Source organism: Pituophis catenifer, unplaced genomic scaffold (genome assembly GCF_029215685.1).
Source record: "Pituophis catenifer annectens isolate HBS135680 unplaced genomic scaffold, rPitCat1.0.hap2 SCAF_1, whole genome shotgun sequence".
Classification (NCBI taxonomy): Eukaryota; Metazoa; Chordata; class Lepidosauria; order Squamata; family Colubridae; genus Pituophis; species Pituophis catenifer.
In genome coordinates this window covers 62,838,242-62,865,115 of record NW_027256881.1, presented here as the reverse complement: position 1 = coordinate 62,865,115, position 26,874 = coordinate 62,838,242, and the positions used below count along the sequence as shown (strand labels likewise).

The 26,874-nt window shown below is 40.6% G+C and overlaps 1 protein-coding gene across 1 annotated transcript; it reads right to left on the bottom strand.

Moving 5' to 3' along the window:
* Positions 1–23,868, bottom strand: LOC139321559 (microtubule cross-linking factor 3-like). The gene is made up of 7 exons (XM_070950306.1): positions 23,635–23,868; positions 22,234–22,458; positions 19,867–20,025; positions 4,442–4,510; positions 2,408–3,583; positions 116–285; positions 1–19 (listed from the first exon to the last, which is right to left on the bottom strand). Exons 1-7 carry the CDS (start codon positions 23,866–23,868, stop codon positions 1–3), a joined length of 2,052 nt encoding a protein of 683 aa, XP_070806407.1.
* Between the last annotated feature and the right edge of the window lie 3,006 nt (positions 23,869–26,874).

Sequence of the window (26,874 nt, the reverse complement as noted above, 5' to 3'; positions counted from 1 at the left end):
CTAGAATTGATTTTCGGATCTGTTAAAAAAAATAAGATTTTTAACACATTTTATCTAAGCATTACTTAAAAGAAAAATGTATTAAAATGTAAGGATCTGCTTTTCATATTCCTACCTTTTCTGATAAGCAGAAGTCAGGTTCAGTGGTGGGAATATTTGTTTTTTAGTTCTTTTATTATCCACATTTTGGAAGGTAAGGATTGTTCCCATTGTTTTCGAACAAATAGTCTTCAGTGTTTTTACAGCAGCGATTGCTACAGAAACTACAACTCTTGCACTTTTTATCTTGGGAGGATGGACAAAATAAAATAAACTGATAATGCTACAATGAATGATAAAATGATGAAAAGATCTACAGCACAAAAAACAGCGTGAAAAGAAAGACAAGTTTAAATATTGTTGCATAAGAAAGGGATGAAAATAAGACAAGGATGAGAATAAGTAAAATGATAGGCTGGAACATCTGGGAAAGTAAATACAAAACAAGACAATACTACATTAATCTCACCAAAAAAATCAACATTTCAAGAGAATAAAATATGTTCCAGATTATATAATTTAATAATATATATAATATAGAGAGTTCCAGATTTCACGAGCAGCACTGGAGGATGTGAAAGTCAAAAGTCAAAATGGCTATCTCAGCGGTGCAATCAAATGTTTGTCGCTTTTGTACATGTATTTATATCACACCATATACAAAGGGGAGGACTTTTGACCATTGCTGAAACCATCTTTATATCTTTAACCTTCCCCCTGTGGAAATTGCTAGATCCCATAGTATTCTACAGTTTATGAGAGAGAAAGGTTGTCAGAATGGGACACTTGTTTCTTCCCATACCAGAAATACATTTAGGCCCATTCTTCCATTACACACAAAAACTTTATATATAAATAATGTTGGTGATTATTAAAATAATAAAATAAAGACTAAAAGTTTTATCATGCCAGGCGACAGGAGAGGGAAACCTGGAGGACGGCATCTGAATCTATCACACGATCTCATAATATGGCCTGAATCGTAGTCTCCTTCCCCATTCCCTTTTCCATCCCAATATATTACATCTAAACATGATGGTCATTGATAGACCTTTCCTCCATTAAATTTATTTTTAAAACATCTAGGATATCATTTTATCTTCTGCAAAAAAAAAAGTCACGAATAAATGAATAAATGATTGCTATTCCTTTAGGTTAAAAATACAAATCCTAAAAATGGTCAAGTTCTCATGAGAGCGCCAAATTTCTTCGCACTGGAGAGTACTACAATCAGGCAATATTTTGACTTTTTTAAAAAAAAAATCAATTTAACAGTACTAATAGCTTTTAATTTAACAAATCTTTTTGGTGCATTATGCAAATCCTGCAATTTGTGTCTTTAAAAAATCCGCTGATCTCTGCTGTAACATTTATTATTTTAAAATATATAATGCTTCCTATTTTAAAAATTTCAAAGCAGTGGTTATCTTTAAGATTTACAACCACCTTGCACTCCTACAGGAAAAGGTAGAAAGTGCATAATTTTAAACAATTACAAATATGAGGTTGTTCCTTGATGCTCATTGGCATATAATCACTTCTGCTATGTTACTTCCTTGATTTTATTGTGCAATGATTCTCTCAACTTCTGACAATTTTTGTACTAACAGAGGTCATATTTTGGAATTGAACAAAACCTGAAGAAGCAGCTTTGCCCAAATATACACTCAGCATATTTTTTAGCTGAGTCCTCTTATCAAGTACATCAGCAGTTTACCATTATTATTCCCATGAAAAATGTAAGAGGTCCTTCCCTCTCAATGGCTTTTAGTGCTTATTTTCCTTTTATTACATTTTGCTTCTGCAGTCTTAGCATAGCTACACATTTTGGAAGGCCCAAGGGCAAGGCTAATTAAGTCCTGTCCACTCCCCCCAACAATATTTTTATGTCCTATCTCTATAACTGTTCTTCCCCCTTCTCTTTCCTCCTCCCCCTTCTCCTCCTCCTCTCATTACATGTTTTTTTATCAGAGTGACTGTTGGAAGGCAGCTGTTCCTCTTCTTATAACTATTATTTGTCCATTGTGAATAAGAGATGAAAAACAAGTGAACTGTGGCAAGAGCAAAGAGACCCAATAGTAAAAGCCAGAGAGCTTTTGCTAATGGATCCATAATGAAGCCATGGATCTTGGCAGGTACCCAATATGCCAAGCCATGATACCAACTTGATACAGCTCTTAGTAACAAATTAGAATTAGGCTACAAGCTGCTGCTTAGCCTTTTCTATTAAGCCATAGAAACTTCCATTAAGCTGCTCCTTCTGCCATTCTTAATATCCAAGGGTGAAACGAAAATGATTATCATATGTTCCTGCAAAATCTCAGACAGGATATATTTAACCTAGATGGCTTACAAAGTAAAAATCTACCTGACTCACTGACAAAGGTTCGTCTGCACTTCGTTCATCTGAAGATTTTGGAACTTCTAGTCTGTCGATAAAAGCTTGGAGCTCTTTCCTAAAGGCCTTCATCTGGGCATTGATCCGATAAAGAAGTTCGTGTTCCCGTATCCTACTGCCATCATCCTCATCATCCATAAGTCCAAACAGATCTCCGTTGGCGACATAAATTCTTGCTTCAGTTATGATAGTGCTTGTGTCCGAAATCAGGCGGTCTATCGTCTTGCCCAAGCGTTCCGCCTCACAGCGAATATCCTTCATTTGCTGACGGTCCGTGAAACTTTTTTGCCACCCTGTCGGTGTTGGATAGAAGGACCTTGTAGGGGTCAAGCAGCGGATGTTGCGGACCTCCTCCGAGTCGCTTTCCCCACCAATTGGCCCTTCTCTTTTGCGATGGGGGGGACGTGAATCATCATCACTTTCTTTTTTCCCTGCATCACTTTCAGCATCGCTGTCCCTGGGGCTGCCTCGGATCCCCAGATGTGAGGCCAGATCATAGCGCTGCATGTTGGACATCAGGACTCTGTTCTCATACTGAAGTTGCATAACTTTACCACTGAGTTCATTGATCTGCAGGCGGGCTGCTTTGAGCTCTTCTTGCAAAGCTTCTGTCTTGGCACTGTCATGATGCCTTGAAGTATCATGAGTCCCAGTCTTGTATTTGTATTTGTTCAACTCTGCTGTGATGCGCTTATTTTGCTCTTCCACGTCAGCCAGGTTTCTTCTCAATAGTTCTGTTTCATCCTCAACTAACTGCAGATGCTGTCGTAACTCTGAGAGAGATTCATTCTGTTCCCCCATTAGGGGATTGGCTGCCCCTGAGAAATCATCTCCTCTTAAGTCATCAAGTTCTGCCTTCAACCCTCTGTTTTCTACTTCCAGTTCCACTATTTTCCTTCCCAGGATATTGGCTTCTTCCTCAACTAACCTCAGACGAAGTTTCAATTCGGCTTCTCTTGTGGTAGGTGGGCCTCCAGCTTCGCCCTTTGGTAAGGGACTATCTAAGTCACCATATAATGATCTGTACTTTTGTAGGTCATGTTCAAATCTATCCTTTTCCTTGTCTATTTTGGCCAACTTTTTCCTCATTAAAGCTGCTTCTTCTTTGACAAATTGCAACTGGCATTTCAGATCTTCATTATCCTCCTTATAAAAGGGGAGAAAATAAGCAGTTACTTTATATATAAATAAGAACCTTACTTGGCAATTAAAAAAGAAAACCATTGATATTTACAATAACAAAGTTTCCAAAAACCCTTTCTGAGTTTTTCCATGGATTTAGCAGAGGCAAAATTTATCTGATTCATATTTTCAATACTCAGCATTTTGCAAAAGCAAGATAGTCCAACAAATCTGCCTAAAGATCAGGCATTTAGGAACAGCTTCACAATATATTCTCAGTTAAAAATCCCAAAACCAATTCAACAGCATTTAATAATGCTAAACAATACTGAAAACATATAACAGATTTTATACTTTAACACAAAGGAATATGAATATACACAGAGAGAGGGGGGGATTTTTTTGATATAGAAATCATGTTTGTTACTTATATATTATGATTTAGATGTTTCCTAATTTTCCTAATATATAGGATCAGGAAAGCAGTCGTGTGAAGTAACCAATTTTTTTGACATCTTAATTATGGTTCTTGAGAAAAAGACACTATTATCAAATAAACAAGTAGGATATTTTTTTCAAGAAGATAAAATCATGTCGTTTTTCTCCTTACCATGGTGCCTATTTCAGAGAGACTAAAATTATTCATTTTAAATGCAAGAAGATACAATCTCTATAATTTAAATAGCAAATTCAGTTGTATCTACAGAGAATGAAATAAATGTAGGTATGATAAACAGAATTAATGAAGTCAATTTAGACCACAAATGTCACAAAGACATTTCCCCCTGTTGAAAACCTGAATCTTTCCTTAGCTGTCAGTTAGAAACACATAGTTTACTGCAATGTACTAGGGAGAAAATTAAATATTTGAAGTCACCTCACCTCAGTGGGAGTCTGCTGTTTTTTTTCTGATTTCTGCAAATCTTTGCTTCCTCTTCTTTTCATGGACTGCTGTAAAAGTTGAAATTAACGTTTTACTAAATCTGATGCAATGCAAATCCAATGTGCACATAATTTTTTGCAGCTGATTCACAAGTCAGAAAAATATCACCTTTACCTTACATATTAGATTTACATTGAATACATAATGTGAAATAAAATCACGTTGCTTGTCTAGACCAGTGGTTCTCAACCTTTTCTTCAGCACGGAGCCTCTTTAAATACCTTTTGTGGTCAAAAACCATGGCCACGGGCCCTCAAACTTATTTTTATATCATAACATTTCTTCAAGTCTTCGTGGACTCCCTGTGATGACATCTCAGCCCCCCCATGGGTCCGCAGACCACAGATTGAGAACCACTGGTCTGGATACATTTTGAATAATCAAAATATGTGCAAATAGTAAAACAAAAATAATGTAAAAAGACAGAATGACCAACGGCCTAAGGAAACTTTTCCAAAATAATAAGCTCAAGTTCCAGGAAGACCATGTAAAAAGAGATATCAGTTAAACCCAAATGTCTTTTAAACTTGAAAGTTCACTCCTTTCTTTCTTTCTCTTTCAGTAGACTATAGGCCAGTGATGGCTAACCTTTTTGCCATCACGTGCCAGGAGAGGGGTGGGTGGGGGAGGTTCGCACGTGCACATGCTCACACCCATAATTCTATAGCCTCTCTAGGAGTCTCTGGAGGCTGGGGACAGCAAAAAACGTCACTTCCTGTCCCACCGGGAATTGGGAAATGGGCCCTTTCAGGCCTCCAGAGGGCCTCCGAAGGAGTAGGAAAGGCTGTTTTCGCCCTTCCCAGATGCATAGAGAGAATCTGGAGCCAGGTAAGAAAGAAAAACGGGCCTTCCAGAGGCAGGAAACAGCCTGTTTCCCTGCTTCCGGTGGGCCCAGAAGGCCCGAAAATCAGCTGGCCGGCGCACAAATGCGCGCCAGAGCTGAGCTGGCATGCCCACTGATATGGTTACGTGTGCCACCTGTGGCACATGTGCCATAGGTTCGCCATCACGGCTATAGGCCTTGAAGGCATGTCATTCTTGGGTCAATCTTTGTTGAAGGGCCCTTTTTTTCTAATTCCATTGTCAACAAGTGAACAAGTAAATCTTTGGTTGGAGTTAGACTCAGAGGGAATCAAAATAACAGCTACCACTCCCCATCATATATCTACTGGTGAACCTGGACATTGGCTAGAACTCCCCAGCGCCTTCCTTCCCCCCTCTTTCACTGCTACTTCAGCACATGATGTGTCCAATCTTCCCTGTGTTACTCCCAGCATTTTGAATTGGGTCTGAAAACCTACTGGTAATCAATGCAGGGACTTCAAGATTTATGTTTCTTTACAATTTTAACCAAAATTCCTTTGATATGCAGCCTCTTGGTCCATTTATTATTTAAACAACTAGAAACTAAAAAGCATACTGTCCTGCCTGACTGACAGGTTTAGCACCAAGATCTGAAAAAGAAAATTTCCAGTCCCACTGTCACAACCATTTCCTGATAAATAAAGAGCTAAATATGGCCCTCAGATTGTCAGTCAGTCAAATTAGGCATTATATGTTTATCTCAAATACCATAATGCAATTTTTTTTTCTTACATATGAAACAGTTCTAAACTGGCTACAATTTTGCAGATTAGTACAGATGCTTTTTGTACCAAGACAAATTCCTTGTGTGTCCAATCACACTTGGCCAATAAAAAAATCTATTCTATTCTATTCTATTCTATTATTCTATTCTATTCTATTCTATTCTATTCTATTCTATTCTATTCTATTCTATTCTATTCTATTCTATCCTATCCTATCCTATCCTATCCTATCCTATCCTATCCTATCCTATCCTATCCTATCCTATTTTGTGGGAGTTAGCAAAAGTCAATGGATATTCAAGTGCTAGCCTATTAAAATCACAGTGACCTATTTTCATGAACCACAATTTCTGCATGCATTCAGTAATGAGTATCAACTAGATAGTGCTCCAGTTCTCTGCACCGAAAACTGGGACAGTAAAAGCAATGGTTGCCAAGTGAATAGTGAAACTGTATTTATTTATTTACTGGATTTACTGCATATAACTACCAATCCCATATATGTGACTCTGGGTGACTAACAATATTAAAATGATTTTAAAAATACAAAAAATATGAAACCCCTAGCAGCCAGGAAAAAAATGCAAAGCCACAATAGAACACTAAACATAACCAAGAAACTTCACTCGGGACAAGCACAGACCCAAGTCTTCAAACTTACAGAAGGTCTTTATGGACAGGGTCCATCTGATCTCCAGAGGAAAAATATTCCACAGGGTGAAATATCATGGCTTAAAAGGTTCTCTTCCTGGGCCACATCATCTGACACTCCTTAGCTGATGGCCCCTGACCTCTCATTTATTTCAGAACTATTCTGAAGAAAGGATTTCAAAGGCAAAGTGATACAGCTCAGTGATTATGCTAATTCAAAAGATGGCCAAAACAAAAGCAGAGCCTAAACTTAATATCCAGATTATTTGAAATGAGAACTTCAAATAAAGACCATTGAATCTGAAAAAGATTACGGAGAGTAATTGTTTAGTCCAGGCAAGTTGTATTGGTTACAGGAAGCCAGATTCCAACTGAATATTAGGAAAGATTTCCTAATAATAAGAACAATTTCACAGTGGAATCAATTTCATAGACAAGTGATAAGCTCTCCTTGGCTGAATGTGTTCAAGGAGAAACTAGGTAGGTATTCATCAGGGCTGTTTTAAATTGGATCCCTATACTTAGCAGGATACTGGATTAGATGGATTAAATGTTAATTTCCAATTTCCGGAATACTTACTTCACATCTCAGCTATGGCACTCCACAGAATCAACCTTCACACCTACACTTTTTTTCTTGCCTTTTGCTGTTCTCCATCCCTTACTTATCCTTGATTTATCTTAAACTGCCAGTGTCTTAAACTACCAGTTCTACACACACACACACACACACACACACAGAGACACAGACACAGACACAGACACAGACACACACACACACACACACACACACACGAAAGAGGGAGGGAGGGGATTCAGTGCTTTCAACCTTTTGCATAACATTATGCATTATTCTATCTTTTGTATACATGCAGCATGATACACACATTGAAGAGGCGAAGTGTACAACATAACACTGCTTTTATTATTTCCCTGTGGATATCTCTCCATATAAAATTCCCCCTCCCTGAAATACTATTCAGGATAAATACATTTTTGAACCATTATCAAAGTAAAACCAATCAAGGTACGTTGCTTTTATTTTTTATTTTGCTTCAATAATAACCTAATATTATTTCAAGTTGTGAAACCAACAATTAAAAATCTTTATTAAGTACCACTGAAATCTCTTCCTATCAATCCCTGTATCTGTAAAATCCCTTAAAAGATATTAGATACAACTGTTCCCACAATTCCCCAAAGTCCTATTTTCCAATGGAATAAATCTCCCAATATTGTTGTGCTGTAATATTTTCAGGGCAGAATAAGACCCTAATATAGAATCACAATTACAATTATTCTAAATCAAGTTAACATAAATCCAAGCTGTTGGTATCTTTTCAAATTAAGGGATGATTAAAATTCTTGCATCACATGTTTCTAATAATTTATTTATTTATTTATTTTATTTTATTTAAATTTGTATACCGCCCTTCTCCTGGTGGACTCAGGGCAGTGCACAGGGCGGAATTAGGACACTCACTATCAATCATATTTTAAATTAATATTAAATTTGCCTTCATATGTTTGGGAGAGAGGAAACAAATAATATATGCATCCTTCAAAATAGTGGTGGATTATCCAAAAAGTGAAACAGAGTCTTAAGTTCAATTAAAATTGTTTTTCAAGATTCTCAATTGGATAAATGTGGGGAATTTAGTATCGCTATTATTCAAGATGCTGAAAAGTCAGTCTGATATAAAAGATTTGGTACAGAACTGGAACAGCCAACTCAAGTCTGCCATTCACTAGGTGATTTCGGACCAATCAGTACTTTTCAGCCCAGCCTATATTCTTGTGGAGAATGAGCAACCACCTCCTCCTATATTTGGATCCTTTGCAAATAATGCTTGCAATAATTTGGAAATGATTATTTATAACAGAATAACACTTAGTATGAAAATAACTATGTGTCTATTTAACATATTTTTGCACCCCAAAACAGGGCTGCGGAATAACAGAACTGGAAGAGACCTTGGACATCTTTTAGTTCAACCCCCTGCTCTCTTCCCCTGGCTGTCCACCCTAAAAACAGAAGAGTTCAGTATCAGCATATTCTAATACCTTACACTGAAGAGTTACACAGCTAGCCTCATACTTCCAAAGAATGCAAAATTCTGCTAAGTTGTCCATTAAGCTACTTGTGCCCATGGAGGCACACAGGATCTTTTTGTAGATCAATGCTTTGCCATCAATCATTTCATGGAAATGATGAAAAATTCAACTACTCTTCTAATAATTTTATTAACTATACTAGAAGCAATTATAGAGAGGTCATGAAATATTCATTTTGCAGTACCAAAGCTTTAATCCTGAACATATTTCACCCACATTTTCCCTCTAAGAACAGAGTCCTGCACTCCGCTTGAATAATTAACATTTTAACGATTTTAGGGTGACTTTCTGTTGTACTTATTCTATTGTGATCACAAAAGGAACAAATATAAAGCCAGTGGTGGCGCAGTTAGCAGGCTACTTCTGCTGACTGCCAGCTGCCAACAGTTCGATTCTCACCTGCTCAAGGTTGATTCAGCCTTCCATCCTTTTGAGGTCGGTAAAATGAGGACCTAGATTGTTGGGAGCAATATGCTGACTCTGTAAACCACTTAGAGAGAGCTGTAAAGCCCTATGAAGCGGTATATAAACCTAAGTGCTACTGCTATTGCTAATGTCCCATATCCTCAAGATATGGTACAGATTCCTTCATGTACTGCTGATATTATGACAGCTGATATTGAAGGTAAGGTATTCCTTGAGTTATGATTATAATTGAGCCTGGAATTACCGTCATAATTTGTTGCATTCAGATTCAAAGTTACAGTTGTTTTAACGATGATCATTAAGCAAACACAGTGTTCATTAAGTGAGTTCATTTACCCCAATGGGTACTTTTTGCTAGAAACAGGCAAAAAACATTGCAAATCACAATCACATGTGGCTGCAAACAGCTTTTAAGGTGAGCTGGTTGCTAAGAGCCCAAAACACAACCATGTAGCCACAGGGCGAGTGTGGCCATTGTAACTGAAAATGGGTTGTAAGTAGATTGGGGATGTTATTTGTAACTTCAAACAATTGTTAAGCAACCAGCCATAAATTGAGGACTACCTATAACTGCAATCTAACCAAACAATTGGGGAAAATCTATACTAAAGTATTAAGACACCTAGATATTCCATCAAACATCCCCAACTCTTGAAAATAAGATATTCATTAAGATATAAAATGCTATCATCAACTGCTTATTTTTTACCAAGCTTTGCTAGATCTGTATTATTAGTGGAATCCGTTTTTATTCTGTCTCTATATTTCACTTTAAGAAACTAAATGGCATAATTTCTCCAAATGAAATCTTGGGTCATTCTCTAAATATCATATAGAAGAAAGGTTTTATAAATTTATCTTGCAGAATCCATATGGACTTGTCATAATATAACTAATAAATCATGTCAATCAAAATAAAATTAGATATTTAATTAGCAATTATTATCTTGCTCACCCTTCTACCAAGAATCATAAATCAGAAAGGACAGAAGATATAAAGGCTGACAAAATGAAAATTCCAAACTCTGATATTTAATTAGTTGTACTATCTAATCCAATAGTCATATATTAAAAAAGAGGTTGATATTTAATTTTCCCAAGCAAATAAGATCAAGGCAAACAGAAGTTAGCACACACTATGAAATTCTGAATGTTAAAATATAGTGTGATATGATGTCATGATCCTGGAATCAGCACATGAATGTGCCTGAATATCCTTTAATTAGTTTTGTTTTCCAAATGCTGTCCTGTCAATAGCCAGTGCATTGACTGCTGGCAATAAATACAAAATACCTTCAGGAAGTAGGCAGAATAGATCTATCATTCAATTATTAAAAGGGGGCTGGGTGAGCAGACAAGACAAAGTAGAAAACTATTTGTGCTTTTTGATGCACAAACTTGGTTTTTGCACAATTTCAATAAACAGAAATGTTTAACAAGTTCTATATGTTAATCTTCCCAGTATCATCCTATTTGTCACTGGTTTCTGAATTATGTTACAAATTTCTATTCACAATTCAGTAAGTCTGTAAAACAACTGAAGTATGAAATATGACTAAAGAAGCAAAAAAACCCTCAATCCTTCATCATTTCATTGGTGTTCTCAAAATCCAATACCTGTGTTTTAAGAATTCGATTGATAGGTGCAACATATGGTAAATCCATCTATATAATGAGGATAGAAACATGTTTTCTTATTCAAATTGTGTATACTGTCTACATAATTTGAAAAATCCCAAAAACTGGCCTCTGTCATACATCACCACGTGTAGATAATTCCCAAAGATGAACATGAAATAAACGATCTTGAAGAATATAAATCTTTGCAGAAGTGTCAGAGCAAATGACGAAGGAAAACATATGCAATGCAGCTAGAGATAGATCATTTTTACAGCTCTTTCTTTTTGTTGTTAGTCATAAGAATTGAAATAAAAGATTTAGTTTTTGTCATATTAACAGCAAATAATGGAAGCCAACAAACCATCATTGGCTTATGATTCATAACTGGAGGCAAACTGCTTTTTAAAGGCTAGATTTCATGTACGTAAAGAATGAGACAATGTCAATCTCTGACAGCCACTTCATGTTGCAAATCTCACAGACATTTCACCTCTGATCTAATAAATTCAATAAATCAACAATCACAACAACTGGCAGAACTCACATGCAGTACAGGGATAGTATCTTAAAACAAAATAAAAATAAAATACTACGCTAGCACAACTATTCCCAAAATGTAGAATACTGGTTATTGTTTCTCAGCACTTGATAGTATCCTATCCCTTCATCCCATTAAGACATCAACTAATACAGACTCATGGGACTGAAAATAACTTTCCTTCCTCTTCTCCTTCTTTCATGCCTTATTTGCTTGGCATACAACTTGAACCTGTACAAAGGACTTCTTAGCCATGACTGCCACCTACTCTTCAAGCAGGAGTCACAAATCCAGAAGGATGACCAGAATGGACACCAGATCTGTCTGCAGAAATGCAACCCCATCCAGAATAAAAAATGGTAAATTCCTACATCCAGGTGCATACAAAACCCAAAACCATTCAGTCTTGACAGAGTTGAGCTAAACTCTGTCACTCCCTATCCAAATCCCTACAGTCTATAGACATCAAGACAGGATGTTGGCGGCATCACTTACTTCATCAGAGATGGAGATACATAGTTAGGTATCATCAGCATAGTGACCATACCTCACCCAATGGCTATAGATGACTTCATGTGGCTTCATGTTAACATTAAATTGGAGTGGAGAGAGTACTCTCTCTCCAATACCAGGGTGGATAAAAATCAATGATTTTTTAAATTTTTTTTTAAAAAATCAGATTTTTTTTAATTTAAATTGGATTTTTTTTATTTTTATCGAATTTATTTTAATAAAAAACTTTGGGGGTAAAAATCTATTGTAAGATAGTTTTCTATTTAAGATACATAAATAATTTAGTTTATTCAGCATGAAATGGAGCTTAGTTATGTAGCATGAGGCTGTATATTCTGCAACACTGGGACTATTGGTGAGTCAACAGTGGGTCAAAGGAGTAGCAGAGATGACAGTTGCTCTTTAAAAATTATTATTTAAATCGAGTTGATTTAAATCAAGCCTTTTTACTAGTGATTTAAATCATGATTTAAATTGTGATTTAAATCAACTCGATTTAAATCAAATCCGCCCTGTCCAATACCTCACAATTTAGGGGCTGAGGGCGGGCCCTAAATATCTAAGCATCTAATCAACATCAACTGAAACTGGCCACTGAAGAAGGAAGAGAACCATCTTAATACCACTGTAAACTGCCTGATCCAGTTTAATACAGTGCTGCCTAATCCCCCATAGCTGGCCCAGAAAGAAAGCATGGTCAATGGTATTGAAGGCTGCTGAGAGGTCAAAAAGAGCAAGGATGGATGCGTTATTGTATCCTGCTCTCGCTAGAGGTTATCAGAAAGTACTATCAAAGTTGCCTCAGTCCCCTATCCAACCAGAAACCAGACTTGTCAATCATCTTGTTGTCAGCGTTCCAAATTAGGCTTTCTTCCAGCGCTGACATAACAAGTTGAAGCAGAAAGAGCGGAAGCTTGATTTATTGCTGAGATGAACTTTTACCTAGTTTTGTATATACAGATAGGGTTTCCTGGGAGACGAGGGTGGGGGCTGCATTCCTGTGAAAAGAACGTGCCGGGATGTAGAGATGGATCTGTATGATGGCCAATGGGACGTTGGGGCTGGAGAGCGGAAGAGGAGGGGGTTGGAAGGAGGGGCCAGTTTGGCTGCAATTTGAGTCAGAAATGTCGGATTCTGCTATGCTTAAAAATAAAATGTTTCATTAGACAGCTTGCGCTTGAGAATGAAGTTTATTCAAGATAGCACCGAAACCTGACAGACAGCCAAACTCTCCTCCAAATCCAGGCTGGCTGAGTTTAAATCATCCCGTTCCCTCCCAGACATCTGGTCGGACGGACTATGGCTGAAGCCAAGCTCTCGGAGGAAAGCCTGCTTCAAGAAACGGGAGGAGCAGAAGCGGCCGTGATTCCAGCCAACTTGGAAAATACAAAGGTAAAAGATAAAGAAAAACCCCTAAGTTAATTGGGATGGGCGAGCTGGCGATGGGAATGGCAGCGAAGCCCAGACAAGGCAGCACCTCCCCACCCCAGGATGAGAGACGAGGCAGAGGACTACCAACACCAAGGCTGGCCCTCCAGAGCTCAGCACAGAGAGGAGAGGGCAGAGAGGGAGGAACCACCCCAGTTCAGAGGGAAATTCGATGGTGACCCAGACAACCTCGCCCAATTCCTCGATTCAGCTGAGATATACATAGAGCGGTTCGGACACCTCTACCCTTTCCCCAGAGCCCTAGTGAATGCTATCTCGGAAGGGCTGGAGGGAGAAGCAAAGAGGTGGTCAGCATCACTCTACAAATACAGGGCCCCCCAGCTACAAAATGCGGATGGGTTCTTGCAACTATTGAGAGCCCGTTATGAGGAGGAGGAGGAGGACCCCTATGTGGAAGACGAGCTCAGAAACCTAATGCAGAGGGGGAAGCCTATCAGAGAGCATATCCGTGAATTCAGGAGAGTCATTGGGACACTGCCTCCCCTACCAGAGCGATTGCTGGTGTATTTTTTTAGAACAAGCCTAGATAAAAGAATTTCCCAAGTGACTGCCTATCGTGACATCCCAAACCGACTCACTGAATGGTTCCGGGTAGCGATAAAAGTCGACAGAGGGCTGCGGGCGAGTGACACGTCAAAACCACCAGAGGAAAAGGAGAGAGGCCGACCAGACCAGGGGCCACTCAACCGACGAGAAACCCCAACATCACAGCCCTCCTACAGACCAACTGCCCCACGGAGCCCACTGAAATGCTACAGATGTGGAGGAAGCGGCCACATAGCAGCAAGATGTGGAACGCCTAGACCGGGACCAGCTCCACCGCCCAAAGCACGACCGGAACGAGGGCCCAAGCGCGTCACCCACGTACCACGGGAAGCTCCCCAAATCCCTGAGTTTTTCGCTCATCTGACCGAAACCAGAGGAATCCCAGTGGAGGGAGATCAGTCCCCCGAACCCTATGACATGGAAGACGAAGGCGAGGATGACCCAATGGTGAGTGGACCCGTCCATCCTTTTCTTTTCCCCATACGCCTAACAGCCCCCAAAACAGGGGCCCAAGAGACTTTCCAAGCCCTAATAGACTCGGGTAGCACACGGTGCCTAATCAACCTACCCACAGTTCTAAAATTGGGAATCCGAGCTAAACAGCTCAAACAACCAATTCGCTTCGAGCAAGTTGATGGGTCCCTAGTGGGAGGAACGTACGCCACACACTTGACTGAACCCGTGAGACTAGAACTCGCAGATCACTGGGAGACGATCCGCTTCATAATAGCCCCCAAGATGACAGAACCAGTCATATTGGGACTCTCATGGCTCGACAAATGGGGCCCAATCATTTGGTGGCAAGAGGGAACCCGCAGGCTGAGAATAGCAAAGGGGCCCCAACCCCTGCCGCCCCGACCAGAAGAATTCCCTCCCACGCTGAAACCCCAAAGCAGCCCTCCACTACAGAATAAAACACCACCAACACAAGGGTCCCTCCCAGAAGGTGCAGCAAAGCAATTGGCAGCCGCACCCACCACCGCTTGTAACGCAAACCAGATCCCAAGGGAGTACCAAGACCTTGCGGGGGTATTCAGCGAAGCCGAGTGTGACATTCTGCCCCCCCACCGCGAGACCGATTGTGCCATCAAGATTATCCCAGGAGCGAAACTACCCAAACCTAAAATGTATGCCATGACGCCCCGAGAAATGCAGGAAATGCGGGACTACATAGACAAAAACTTACAAAGGGGATTTATTGAGCCAGTGAAACCAAGGGTAGCGGCGCCGGTCATGTTTAAAGAGAAAAAGGACGGCTCCATGAGACTGGTAGTCGACTTTCGAAGTATCAACGCTGTTTGCGTACACAACTTGTACCCCCTCCCCCTCATGAAAGACATGTTAGCCCACCTAGCTAAAGGGAAGGTTTTCACCAAATTAGACCTTCGAGAAGCTTATTACCGAGTACGCATAAAGGCAGGAGATGAATGGAAAACAGCATTCAACTGCCCCCTGGGTAGTTTCCAGTTTAAAGTAATGCCTTTTGGATTGCAAGGAGCCCCAGCAGTATTCATGCAGTTAATAAACGAAGTCTTACATGAACACCTTTACAAAGGGGTCCTCGTCTACCTGGACGATATTCTTATCTACACGGAGACCATAGACGAACATATACCCCTCGTCCGCCAAGTGCTGAAAAAACTGTTACGGGCAAACCTATATGTCAAACTGCCAAAATGCGATTTCCACCAATCACGGCTAGACTACCTGGGCTACCGAGTATCAAATGAGGGGATAGAGATGGACCCAGCCAAGGTCCAATCAGTTCTACAATGGCAGCCCCCTCGCACCCGCAGACAACTGCAAAGTTTTCTAGGCTTTGCGAATTTCTACAGACAATTCATCCCCTCGTTCGCGAAGATTGCCAAACCTTTGACAGATCTCCTAAAGACAGGAAGCCCAGCGATGAAACCTCGCCCGGGACAACCCCTACAGTGGGACCTGACCTGCCAACAGGCATTTGAGACGCTAAAAGGACTGTTCGCGAAAGAACCTGTCTTAAGACACCCGGATCCAGAACAGCCTTTTGTCATCCAAGCAGATGCAAGTGATGTGGCAGTAGGAGCCGTGTTACTCCAAAAGAACAACCAAGGTGATCTACAACCCTGCGCCTACACCTCCCGCAAACTCACCGATACGGAGAGGCGATGGGCGGCGTGGGAGAAGGAAGCGTTTGCAGTAAGGTGGGCCTTGTTGACCTGGCGGCACCTTCTAGAGGGAGGCCAGAAACCATTTGAAGTCTGGACTGATCATAAAAACCTAGAGGCCCTAAAAACCCCACGAAAACTGTCGCCCAGGCAAGTGCGGTGGGCACAATACTTCAATCGTTTCAATTTCGAGCTTAAGCACATCCCAGGTGGGAGAAATTTCCTGGCTGATGCCCTCTCCCGGATGCCCCAATACAACAGTGAGCGGGAGCAGGTAGTGAATGCCATCATCCCCTCCACCCAAGCTGCGGCCCAAGTGGTAACCAGACGGCAACGACGTGACCAGCAAGGCCAACTTGCAAGTGACTTAACTGCGAAATTAAAAAATGAAATGCTGACAGACCCCTGGTATCGGGACAATCAACATCTCTTGACAAAAAGAGATGAACTAGCATGGAGGGGGACAAAGCTCTATGTCCCACAGAGTTTACGCATCCTGATTCTCAAGAGGAGCCACGATGTTAAACCAGCAGGACACTTCGGGTTCCTAAAGACTCTGCACCTAGTACGAAGGCAGTTCTGGTGGCCACATATGAGAAAGGACGTAGACAGTTATGTAAAAAGCTGCACCATTTGTGCCACGATGAAGACAAGGCCAGGGTGCCCGCCTGGATTGTTGCAACCAGTAGCTGAGCCAACAAGACCATGGGAGGAGATTGCAATGGACTTTATAGTAGACCTACCGAGGAGCAGTGGAAATACAGTGATCTGGACTGTAATAGACTTATTCTCCAAACAGGCACACTTCATTCCTTGTAGTGGACTGCCTTCAGCCCGTCAGTTATCCAAACTGTTCCTGAAACACATTTACCGCCTACATGGAGTCCCCAGGAGAATCATTTCCGACAGAGGGGTCCAGTTCACAGCAAAGTTCTGGAGGGAGTTTCTACGGTCCATAGGTTCATCCCAAGGGCTCAGCTCAGCATTTCACCCGAGCACCAATGGGGGGGCAGAAAGACTGAACGCTATGATAGAACAGTATTTAAGATGCTACGTCGACTACCAGCAGTCCAATTGGGCAGACCTCCTATCTTTTGCGGAGGTTGCATATAATAATGCTGTCCACAGCAGCACGGGGCTAACCCCGTTCAAAATAGTGAGTGGCATGGATTTTGTTCCCATGCCAGAATACCCGAGGGAGCCCCCTTCCTCAGTCAGTTTGACCGACTGGATGGCAATGTTGAGACAAACGTGGGAAAATGTTAAGAGGGCGCTGGCAAAGGCGGCTCAATCTTATAAGGAACAAGCAGACAAGCACCGAACTCCCCAAAGACCATTTCAGCTAGGAGAGAAAGTTTACCTCTCCACCAAGTACTTGAGACTTAGACTCCCGAGCAGGAAATTGGGCCCAAAATTTATAGGACCATTTCCTATAATAAAAATAATCAACCCCATTACAGTGCAATTGCAGTTGCCACGGCTTTTGGGGAAAATTCACCCCGTTTTTCACAGTAGCCTTCTATAACCTGTAGTGGGGTCTACTTTAAGGCCAACGCCACGTGAACCCCCTGGGCCCCTGGTTGTTGGGGGCCAAACGCACTACGAAGTGCAGCGGATTCTTGATTCAAGATGGCACAGGGGGCGCCTTCAGTACTTAATTAAATGGAAGGGTTACCCATTGTCAGAGGCTTCCTGGGTGAAGAGCGCAAACATCCAAGCTGATCGCCTTATAGCAAAATTCCATGCAGACCACCCGGGAAAGCCGGGAGGGGGGGGGGGTGCACAGCCAGGGAGGGGCTGATGAGACTAATCTTGTTGTGTTTTCCCTATGGGATAGGTGATGTCGCAGAAGTGAAGGGAGAGGGGCCGGATGTCAGCGTTCCAAATTAGGCTTTCTTCCAGCGCTGACATAACAAGTTGAAGCAGAAAGAGCGGAAGCTTGATTTATTGCTGAGATGAACTTTTACCTAGTTTTGTATATACAGATAGGGTTTCCTGGGAGACGAGGGTGGGGGCTGCATTCCTGTGAAAAGAACGTGCCGGGATGTAGAGATGGATCTGTATGATGGCCAATGGGACGTTGGGGCTGGAGAGCGGAAGAGGAGGGGGTTGGAAGGAGGGGCCAGTTTGGCTGCAATTTGAGTCAGAAATGTCGGATTCTGCTATGCTTAAAAATAAAATGTTTCATTAGACAGCTTGCGCTTGAGAATGAAGTTTATTCAAGATAGCACCGAAACCTGACACTTGTCAACAATTTTCCCTAAAAATAGAAGATTGAATACTGGATAAAAATTGTCCAGAATAGTTCATTTCAGGATTGGCTTCTTGAAAAAAGGACAGGCCAATGCTTCCCTAAGGGCCTCATCCCCTCTTTTAAAGAAGAATTTGTCATCACTGAAACCCAACCACAATACCTTCCTGGAAGCTTTTGCCAACCAAGAAGAGCATGGATATAATAAGGAGGTGGTTATGCTCATAATCATAAGGACTCTGCCTGCTTCCTTGGATCAAATAAGTTTGAACTCCACCCAAATAACATGGCAAGACTGTCCCAGGCAACTCCAAAGGACCTGTACCAAGATGGGCATGCAGCTAGGAATGAATCTCAGCAATTTTGTCTGCTCTCTTCTGGATGGCCCTGAAAGTGTATCTCAGAGTTCCTTCCATTCAAGAGGGCTGGGCACCCTAAACAGGGCCACCTGTGGTCAGCCATCTGTGGATGCATTAAGGGCAGGGAAGTAGTGATGCTTTGCCATCCTTACTGACACAAGGTATGCATTAATAGAAGCTCTCAGCCCTATTCACACAAGTTCGTTCTTTTTTCTCCACCAATGGGATTCTTGGAATCTCTTAATCCACTTCTCTTCCTCAACTCTTCCATAAATCTAGAGAGTGATCAGATCCACAAAAGGAGAGAGGCCACATGGGCACAATCTAATATAAGGCCTCTTGCACTTTCCTTTTCCAGATGACAATCAGAGCCTCAAGAGGACCATGCAGCAGGCCCTCAGGAATAACTCCCAGCTCTTTTTGTAACCCCTTCAAGGTCCATTACCCCATCCTCCTGGGGTGGACCATTGGATTCAGTGCCACCCCACTGTAATGAGTATCAGGGCATGACCTAATCAGGACAGGGGAGCTACATTAGAGTTCCCCAAATTTCCAGAGCATATTGCCACTACTCAAAGAAGAAAACCAGATGAGGTATTGGGCCCTAGATAACCTGGGATAGGTCCACAGCTGTTACAATAACCATGAATTCCCAGGCCATCTCAGATTCTACTCTCAAGGAATGCAGATTAAAGTTCTCCTGGAAAATAGAATCAAGGACTTCAGGCAGGTAGGCTGAATGCAGCATGGAGGGTTTTACAATAGCAATAGACCCAATAAATCGTTCAGTATCACTAATCCTATGACATTCATGCAATTCTTTAGTTGTACTTAAAAGACCATCCTGGGTTAAAGACCACAATTTTATATTTTTTGAGCAGCATTTTTTTGCCTTTAATTAAACCAAAAGCCATTTCTCACATCAAGACTCAGTGATTCTCATTTCAAAAACAGATACAATGAATTTTTTAACAAATAAATATACAAAGGCTGAAATGGCTCATCCTTGTTGTAGGAAAATATCTATTTTTTCAAATTTCATCCATTTCTATACAGTTTTGGTTAGTCTTGTTATGAACCTTGGCCATGCAGCTTCATTAATCATTAAAAGAGTGCTTATGAAATTCAGAGAATACAAATTGATAATAGAGAGAACTAACCTCTTTCATTTTGTCAAGTTCATTTTGCAGAGCTTGTTTTGTAATTTCTACTTCTATTAATTGCTGTCGTAACTTTTCATTTTCATCTTCTGTGGTGGTGCGTTTTTCTTCCACATTTTCCAGCTCGTGATGAAGTCTCACAGAAACATCTTTTGCAACCTAAGTGGAACATGATTAGAAACTTACAATAATTACAGTAATACAATTATAAAAACATATTTAGCAAAAAAATTGAAATGGCATAGATATTGTATTATAGAACTAAGTATTATATTTCAGTTATATTTCAATTCAATTCTGCTATAATATCAATATATTATTTTCCGAATGATTAAAAAAATGGAAATATGACAGAGGTTCAGTTTGAACATGCAGGAATTTGATAATTTCTACAAAATTAGAATCTGAATGATGATTATACAATTGAGATGGCACTCCACTTGGAATTCCCAAATCAAGGACCAACCCGTCTGTTCATTATTATCAGTGAATATAATCTAACCAAAATTTAAATTTGAAATTCTTATCAGTAAAATATTCTCAGTAACAAATTGAGCAAGCATCTGGATAAGTACTACCCTTTACAGATGAGAATCATTTTATTGATAGATTTAGGAAGCTCTCATATGTATTTATTTTTAAAAATGCTTTGTTTCTTGTATGCCACTATAAGATGGAATACTTATGAAGTATATGAAAATGAGTTGTCAATTTGTTTACTAAATTAGAATATATTGTTTAAAGTGTCAATGTATATTTATCAGATTTAATGCTTTTGCACCTTACACATTGATCTATACCTTAAACAATTTAATTAAAAGACAACTAGAGCCATGGTGTCACAGTGGTTAGAATGCAGTACTGCAGGCTACTTCTGCTGACTGCCGGCTGCCTGCAATTTGGCAGTTCGAATCTCACCAGGCTCAAGGTTGATTCAGCCTTCCATCCTTCTGAGGTTGGTAAAATGAGGACCCAGATTGTTGGGGGCAATATGCTGACTCTGTAAACCACTTAGAGAGGGCTGTAAAGCACTGTGAAGTGGTATATAAGTCTGAGTGCTATTGCTATTTGTAACTGTACAGCTTGACACTCTCTTCAAAATTTAACAGGCTGTTTCCTGATTTAGGACTATACCAATTACAATTCATTTTTTAAAAAATATACACAGTCCTTATTTTATTCTAATATCATTTTTTTTCAAAATAATACAACATAGCTCAGATTCAACTATATTCAAGTATAAACAAAGAAATATGCCATTTTGTAAAGTGAAAGTATCTAGGTAAACTATTTTATTTATCTAGGCCTTCTCTCTCTACCACAAAGATCAATGTTGTATTCTGTAGAACTAATTTATGCAAGGCATTGATGTTACCTAGTTGAGAATAAAACTTCAAGAAAACAACCCAGCTCAAAGAGCACATTTCAACCCTGTACTATAGATAATTCTCTTCTATTGGAATCCAATTATCATCACATTTCTATATGCTATTTGTCAAATTTATTTGTAAGATGCTGCTCATCTTACTCTCAGAGTGACTCTGTGTTATTGACTCTGTATTAGTTATTTAGCATCCAGATAGCAAATTTAAGCTTTAAAAACTATGAGGCTTTACAATCTGGTCGAATGCCCATCTTGTCAGTCATAAGCATCATTTACAAGAGCACTGATTTCTACATAGGTATGCATGAGAATGTTTTTTTGATCTAGTTCTTCTACATCAAATGTGAAAACGGAAGCGTTGGAAGCCATCGTGAATATTTGCCAGAAAAATGCAACTGTGATTCATTTGCTTTTCAAAGAGCTGTCAATAAAATGCTAGCAATCAACATAAAAATCATTTAATTGTCTGACAGACTTACTACAAAAAGATCATAAAATTATAACCATACACCTCATTTTTACAAGTATCTTAAAGATATTAAGTTTGGATGCAAATCTGGCTTAAGTAAACAGAAAAAATCACTTTGTATCAAGTAATAAAGAGATCTATGTCCTTGACATTTTGATCAATTGACCACATTTATATTTTTCTATTGTGCTAGAGCATTTGTGGTATATTATCTATCTTTTCATATATTTAGATTAAAAGGAATATATATGTGTCCCCAAAAGTTCAAAAAGATTTGATTTCTTTATAAAGTCACTCCTTTAAATAAGGATCATGGGTCATATCATACAAAGGATCTTGAGAACAACTGTAAAAGCAATGGATCTCAGAATACCTGGGGACTCACTCTCCAATTACTTGAAAAGGGTAAACATACAAGCAAGAATAATCTAAAAATGGACATTTTGCATTTAGTTTTTTTATGAAAGATCCCATGAATGTCCTATCACTTTGCCAACTTCAAACCCAGAAGTACCTTCAAGTCCTGCTCCAAACTACGAAGAAGTTCTCCGTCAATCTCTCCAGTTTGTGCATAACGAAGCCTTTTGCGCTCTGCCTTCCGAAGACGATACTGTAGAATCCTACAATTTTTGTTAGCCCTCTCCAATTCATGACGCATTTCCTGTAGCTGGCATGCATCCTCTTCAAAAAAGCTGTCCCTCATCTCATCCATCTCAGTTCTCATCTCATCTATCTCATTCTGGCATCCAATGAGAAGAGGTAGAAACACATTATACAATTGTACTTCGTATAGGTTTTTTTTTAAAGAAAAATGAGATTTAAGATAATTTATATGCATTATATGCATTTTTTCAAAGAAATTGAGATTTATGATCACACAGATATATCAGTTAATCTCTTATGCATACTGAATGAGTATTCCCATGCTTTGACACCCGTATCATTAATCTACGATAAAATCATAGTAGGTATTAATTATCCAATCTTGGCATCAGAAGTCCAAAGTATGTGTCACAGTTTATCACAGTTTATCAAATCTATATGAGGATCCTATAGATATCTCAAATCCACAACACAATAATACTTAAAAATGAATGATGGTAAGCAATAGTTTGATTTTTAAACAGATCTTTTAAACCTACTCCTTTTCTCTGCAGTAGAAATAAACTGTGGTGTAAAAAAGTATTATGTTCTGAAAAATAAAATAAAATTACATTTTATTCAGTATTCTTCTTAACACACTAGAACAAGATCACTTCTCAACAAATCAATCATTAATCATTTAAAAACACGTACGCAGTAATTGAGAAGCATGGACCAGAGAAGCACCGCTGCACAAACCACGTGTGTCTTTTTCTATCATAAAAATTGCCTACAGAAAATCACAGACTGGGCTCACACACTCTAGTAAACCTTAAAATGCTTTGTTTCAGTTGGTTTGGAATGCCATCTGGGCCTAGCCATTGTGGCTTGCCATATAAAGGGGACCACAATGGTTCCGTGCAAATGGATAAGGCCCAGGGAAAAACCCATAGCTTAATTTTTTTTTAAAATCTATCATATCTGAAATGGTGCAGGCCTCACTTCAACATCTGTTAACAAGTTGGGGGGGGCGGGGGAAGGAGAAGGGCAGAAACCTCATCTCTAGAAAACAGAAAGGAGCGTTTTGATCGATCGATATTCCTGGGCAATACGTGATGGGGGGCAGGGCAAGCAATATTAATACTCCCCCCCCTCCCAACGCAGCTAGGAAAATAGATGGAGGAAGGGGCCTATTTGCTCAATTGCTCGCCTGTAATGTAATGTGGGTCCTTGTTTGGGGAATAAAAGATCCCCCATCCTCAATTCCGGCTGGGCCACACCTTTCTCTCCCTCTCCCCCCCCCCACCCACCGGCACCTGCCACCCCCGCTCACCTTGAGGGTGTCGTTCTCCTCCCGCAGTTTCTCCACCTCCTCCAGCAGTTCCTGGGGCCGCCGTGGGTTCATGCTGGAGACGCCATCCGGGGCCCGGCCACGGCCATTGCCCTCTCCGACTCCTCCCGGCGCCATTGGCGAGGGGGTGGAAGAGGAGGAGGAGGAGGCGGCGGCGGCGGCGGCGGTGGCCGCGGAGGGGGCACCGCCGTCCACGTCGCCGCCTGGGCTTTGCATCGGGTTGCCGCGCCACCTTTTTCTCCCACGAGAGATGTTCACTTTGCAAGCATCCTCGTGCTTTGCTGCCCGCCCGCTCCCCCACCCAGCCCAGCCCAGCCCTGCCCAGAGAGAAGATGGAGAAGCCGGGCCGCCTCCCTCGCCCGTTGCAAGAAGCCGCTTGCAGTTGCTGGGCGACACAGCAGAAAGACAGCACACACACCACACACACACCCTCCGGCTTTGCCCAGGTCCGCCGGTCCCGGGTGGCGGCTGCGGGCGCTGCGAGCTCGACGTCTCTGGGAGGTCTTTGCCGCTTGGCGGCGGCCTGTCCCCTCCCACTCCTCCTCCCCCACCCTCAGCCCAGCCGGGATGCGGTAGAGGGTGCCGGGCAATGGGAGTTCTGGAGGCAGCAGCCGCCGCCGCTGCCGCCACAACAACAACACAGCTGCTGAGGCGTCTGTGCCCGAGGGGGCGGGGTGGTGGGTGATTAGCAGCTGGGGAGAGGAAGGCTTCGCGCGGTGGAAGGGATGCCCTCGCGGCTTCTCCTTTCGGCGGCTGGAAGGATGGCAAGCAGGTCCAGCCAAAGCTACGTCTCTTCCCCGCCCCCGAGATGCTGGCTGTTGCCGTTTCCCTGTCGGAAAGGCCCGGAAAGTCCTGCGCGTTGTCTGAGGGCTTGCGTGGAAATCACTGCAGTTGTCGGGGCCAAAACCGTTTTAGAGAGAAACTGCTGAAGCTTAAAGCGAAGTTTGAATCCCTCGTATTTAATCCCCTGTTAAAAACAACATTGTTTGGACAAAGTCCGTGGCTCTTCAGAGTCGGCTCCTCCGCTGAGTTTTAGGACTCAAATCTTTTTTTTTTTTTTTGCAGGATTTCTTTCTTATTGATTTATTTTTGAACGGAAGGTCTGTGGTGCTGAAGGAACCGATAAAACCCGTTCTTTTTATCTTCAAATTCTTTCAATTTAAAAAGAGTGAAGCTAGTCTGCTAGAGAGCACCTGCCTCAAGCATCAACTGTCTTTCCCCAAAAAAAAAAAAAAAAAAAAAAATCCAGAGCTCACATGCATGCTGGAGGCAATTTGGATAAATAAAAGTGAAAGGGGACTGCATTCCATTGTTTTGTTTTGGAATCCATCTATTTAATAAAAAAGAGAAAGCAAGAGTGATACAGGACTTTGCATTGTAGAATGGAAATGTTGCTTAGCTTTGTCCATCAAGGCAACAGCTCTTTGAAGGTGGCCAACATGTTTGAGAACAGCAAATGTGCTCTCAAAACCAAATGATTGGCACCACTGTGTGTGGACTGGATCTCTCAATTTCTTTCTCCCTTTCTTAGCAATACTTCCTTTTCAGGAAGAAAATGATTAGGGGTTTTGTTTATGGGCAGGAATAATTTATTTGGGTTTGAGAGGACTATGTAAAGTGGGGAACTGAACTTTGTATCATGTTTACAAGATCAACACTTTTACTTAGATGAAACACATTTGGGGTTTTATTTATTTATTTTGGTTTCACAATTTTCTTCTGAGTGGAATATGTTTTCAGCTTGGAAGCCTAATAATATTTTCTTAAAATGATGAAGCTTTGTAGAAGATTTAAATTCATCTTGTCAGAAAGATCAACATGTAAAGATTATGTGGTATTGTGAAGTTAGCCTTTTCTAAAAACCATTAATAAAAAAATTAAAGGAAATACTGAAACATACCACTAATGTTGCATAAAATACATAATTTTCAAAATCAATGCTGTGGCAACAAATTTTAAGAAAAGTATTATATTACTTTTTAGCAGGGGTGAAATGTAAAATTTGTTACTACCGGTTCTGTGGGCGTGGCTTGGTGGGGAGTGGTGGTAATGTGACTGGGTGGGCGTGGTCAACTTTTTTTTTTTTAACTTTTCAAAGCATTTTTTCTAATGCTTTGAAAAGCCTCTGCCGATCAGGAAACTCAGCTGGGATCATCAGAGACTTTTCAAAGCATTTTTTTTACCACCTCTTCGGCCAAGAGGTTGAAGAAAAAAATGCTTTGAAAAGCTTCTGACTATCCCAGCTGAGCCATGCGATCATCAGAGGCTTTTTTTTTAACTTTTAAAAAGCATTTTTTTGTTGGAAGAGGTTGTAGAAAAATGCTTTTAAAAGTAAAAAAAAAAAGCCTCTGATGATCCTGCGGCTCAGCTGGGCATGGTGGGGGGGGGAGGGATTTTTGCTACCGGTTCTCCGAACCACCCGCCCCCATCTCTACCGGATCGGGTGATCCGGTCCGAACCGGGAGCATTTCACCCCTGCTTTCTAGTGAATATACCAGGTTGAAAGATGTGCATATCACCGAATGTGATGGGATAATGCCAAATTTACTTGCAAAATGTATATACAGGTCAAGAAACCACAGCAAGGACAGAACATGGAGTAACACACTGACTCTAGATTGGCTAAGGAATAAGACAAAGCTGTTTACTCTCCTCTTATTTATTCATCCCATATATTGAATATATATTAAAGGAAGAGGAACATCCTTTTAAAACTGGGCTTCTGCTGTGTTGATGATACTACTCTGATGGCCCTACATTGATAGCCAAAAATAAAAATATCTACAAGCTCTGATAATAAAAGTCTAAGAACACAGCATTCTGGCTAGGGAATTCTGGAAGTAGTACTCTATACATCTTAGAATCAACAAAGTTGAGAAACATTGATCTAGACAGGAGAGTTGAGCTCAGAGAACATCTTCAATAGACAAGCAGAAGGTAAGTGAGAAAAGGAAGCCTAAGAGAGGAAGAGTTGAAATAAAAATAAGTATAGCCTGTACCATTTCGCACTCAAACTTTTTGATATGGCTAAGTACAATAAATAATTCTTATCTAATATCCTTTGTCTCTAGAGACATCTTGACACCTGTCATGTCTCTTTTTAGACATATGGGCAGATTCACAAAGTACCGGGATTCATACAGACGATTATCTAATAATGGGGTAAGATGTTCACAGAATCCAAAGCCATTCTGGGAAATTGCAACTAATCCTTGGCTTACA

Excerpts from the sequence above, each read along its gene's own strand:
- LOC139321559 (XM_070950306.1), bottom strand. The coding sequence starts at position 23,868 with ATGCAAAGCCCAGGCGGCGACGTGGACGGCGGTGCCCCCTCCGCGGCC. Across the intron at positions 22,459-23,634 it reads AGGAGAACGACACCCTCAAG|AATGAGATAGATGAGATGAG; the intron begins GTGAGCGGGGGT and ends ATTGGATGCCAG. Across the intron at positions 286-2,407 it reads AACCTTTGTCAGTGAGTCAG|ATAAAAAGTGCAAGAGTTGT; the intron begins GTAGATTTTTAC and ends CATCCTCCCAAG.